The 2,739-nt window shown below is 57.1% G+C and overlaps 1 protein-coding gene across 1 annotated transcript; it reads right to left on the reverse strand.

Moving 5' to 3' along the window:
* Nucleotides 1-276: 276 nt before the first annotated feature.
* Nucleotides 277-2,575, reverse strand: BMP4 (bone morphogenetic protein 4). Its single transcript, XM_010712170.3, has 2 exons — nucleotides 2,199-2,575; nucleotides 277-1,341 (listed from the first exon to the last, which is right to left on the reverse strand). Exons 1-2 carry the CDS (start codon nucleotides 2,566-2,568, stop codon nucleotides 497-499), a joined length of 1,215 nt encoding a protein of 404 aa, XP_010710472.1. The 5' UTR covers nucleotides 2,569-2,575; the 3' UTR covers nucleotides 277-496.
* Between the last annotated feature and the right edge of the window lie 164 nt (nucleotides 2,576-2,739).

A 2,739-nucleotide genomic window follows, 5' to 3' on the forward strand; every position in this document is an offset into this window, starting at 1 on the left:
GGCTTTGCAAACACTCGGGCCAGGTGAGCAAGATGGGCTCTATTTCCAGCAGCTGACTGTCCAGTGAGGTGCTCCTCAGCACCGGGGCTCCATGGTACCTCGGTGAGAAACAGAGACACCGAGATTGGCAAAGACTATGGGGTGGGCGGGGGGTGGGGAAATGGAGAGGGAAAGAGAGGAGGGAGGAAAAGAGGGAGAGGAGAGAGGAGGAGAGCAGATACGTTCCCTGCTGCGCTCCGGGCCAGCAGCACCCCGAGAGGTGAGACACAAAATGCATTTACCTTTAAAATAATGACTCATTTTATTTTTTTCTCTTTTAATACGTAGTTATAAATATATTTTGTCAAAATATATGATCATTATTGTCAAAAAACATTTGCACATAAAGTCATAAATAAGGTCAAGGTGAACGTTTAGTTTAGAGGAAGAGTCCAGCTAGAGCAAGCAGTTCTGGGGTGGGACGGGAGGGAGAGAGGAGGGGAGGGGAGGGAAGGGGTCAGCGGCACCCGCACCCCTCCACCACCATCTCCTGGTAGTTTTTCAGCACCACCTTGTCATACTCATCCAGGTAGAGCATGGAGATGGCGCTCAGCTCCGTGGGCACGCAGCAGGCCTTGGGGATGCTGGAGTTGACGGAGTTGACCAACGTCTGCACGATGGCGTGGTTGGTGGAGTTGAGGTGGTCGGCCAGAGGGAAGGGGCAGTCCCCGTGGCAGTAAAACGCCTGGTAGCCCGGGGGGGCCACGATCCAATCGTTCCAACCCACGTCGCTGAAATCCACATAGAGAGCGTGGCGGCGGCAGTTTTTTTTGTTCTTGCGGGAACGTTGGTGCTTGGGGCTGCGGCGGGCCCTGCGGGTCAGCGCGTGGCCTCGTCCGTCGTGCCCGAAAGTGACCAGGAGCGGCCTGAGCTGCGCCCAGTCCCCGCCGTGCCCTTGAGGTAAAGATCGGCTAATCCTGACGTGTTTGCCCTGATGAGTCTGTGCCTGGTGGAGGTGGGTCACCTCGATCACCAGTCCGTGGTTCGGCTGCTTGTCCTTGGTCCACCGGATCACGGCTGGGCTCACATCAAAGGTCTCCCAGCGCGTCACGTTGTGGTGCACCAACCGCGTGTCCAACAGGCGCGTAATGGCCTGCGAGCGCTCCGACAGCGGCTTCATCACTTCGTAAATGTTTATCCGGTGGAAGCCCCTCTCCCACGCCGCGCTCGGCTCCTCCACCTGCTCCCGGTACAGCCGCAGCTCCGCCGACGAGATCACCTCGTTGTCCGGCACGCTGCTGAGGTTGAAGACGAAGCGGATCCGCGGCGCTTCGCTGGGACCCGGGACGCTCTCCAGGTGCTCTGAATGGGTGCAGGGAAGGGGGAAAACGGGACAAAAGAACGAAACGGGAGCGCGTCAGCCTCAGGGCACGCAGCCACAGCCCCGGCGCCGTTCCGGCCCGCATTCACCTGCCTGGCTCAATTACCCCGTGCATCCCAATCACAGTCGGAGCGGTCCGGGTGCCGTGTGCTCTCCCTCCGCACTCTGACCCCTTCCCTCCGCCTCTCTCCCACTTCGGAGGAGGTTTTTCCCCTTTTGCTTTCCCCCCTGGGGCTCCAAAGCAGAGGGGAGCACAGAGCTGCCTTGTTACGGGGCGCAGGGGGAGAAAGCGAAGCAAATTCCAAAGCTGTAATGATGCGGCTGGATTAATAATTCAGATTTACTTTGGAAAAGAAACATCCGCTAGGAAACATTTGGATCAGATTACAAGGGCCTATTGAATAAACCTTATAAACACGCAGCTGTAAGTATTAAATTCGAGGAGGGGTTTCGGGGGGGGGAGTTTTTTTTTTTTTTTTCCCTTAAGAGCAAAACCAGGCAGCGATGGCTTTGGAAGTTCAAAAGAAACACTGCGGGGGTGGGCGACCTCCCGCCCTCATTCACTCCCGCATCGGATGCATTAAATCCACGCGAGCCCAGCAATGATCCCGTGGCATAGGGACCGAGGGACAGAGTCGTCAAAGTGTTCCAATACCCTGAAACAGCCACGGGATGCTGGAAAACAGCCCGGCAGCACGCTGTCACCCGCAAACCGCACGCGTCGGGAGCGTTTTTCCTCCCGTAAAAAGCGAAGAGGCGGGCACAACCCGCTCCTAAACGCATCGGTGAGCTCCCGAGCGCTGCCGGGGCTGGGAATTTCCCTCCTCCCATCACTGACCTTCATGGTGGAAGCTCCTCACGGTGTTGGCCCGGCTGGTCGATCGCTCGGGGTACTGCAGGCTGATCTCCTGGAGGCTCTCCTCCTCTTCTCCGGACTGGAGTCGGTAGAGATCCAGCATGTAACTGGGGATGACGGCTGATTTGCTGGGCTGGGGCCGCCTTCGCAGCCCAAACATCTGCAGCAGAGTCGTTTCGAAACCCCGCAAGAGTTCATGGCTTTGGGCAGAGCGGCGTCCGGATCCGGCTTGTCCCTGAAGCTCTGCGACTTTCTTCCTGCCGGTCTCGGGGATCAGGCTAGCATGGTTGGTACCTCCCAGCAGGACTTGGCATAGTAGGATGACCATCAGCATTCGGTTACCAGGAATCATGGTGTCTCTGGGGTGTAAAAAACGCAACAACAAACGACAAGGAAAGTCAGGATGAGAAGCGAGCCCCCCCCTCCCCCTCCTCCTCCTCTTCCGAAGAAAGTTGAAAAATAATAAAAAAAAATACATGGCAAAGCGAGATGAGAAGGAGCCAGCGGGGACAGGACGGCTCGC

The sequence above is a fragment of the Meleagris gallopavo genome, chromosome 5 (assembly GCF_000146605.3).
Source record: "Meleagris gallopavo isolate NT-WF06-2002-E0010 breed Aviagen turkey brand Nicholas breeding stock chromosome 5, Turkey_5.1, whole genome shotgun sequence".
Classification (NCBI taxonomy): Eukaryota; Metazoa; Chordata; class Aves; order Galliformes; family Phasianidae; genus Meleagris; species Meleagris gallopavo.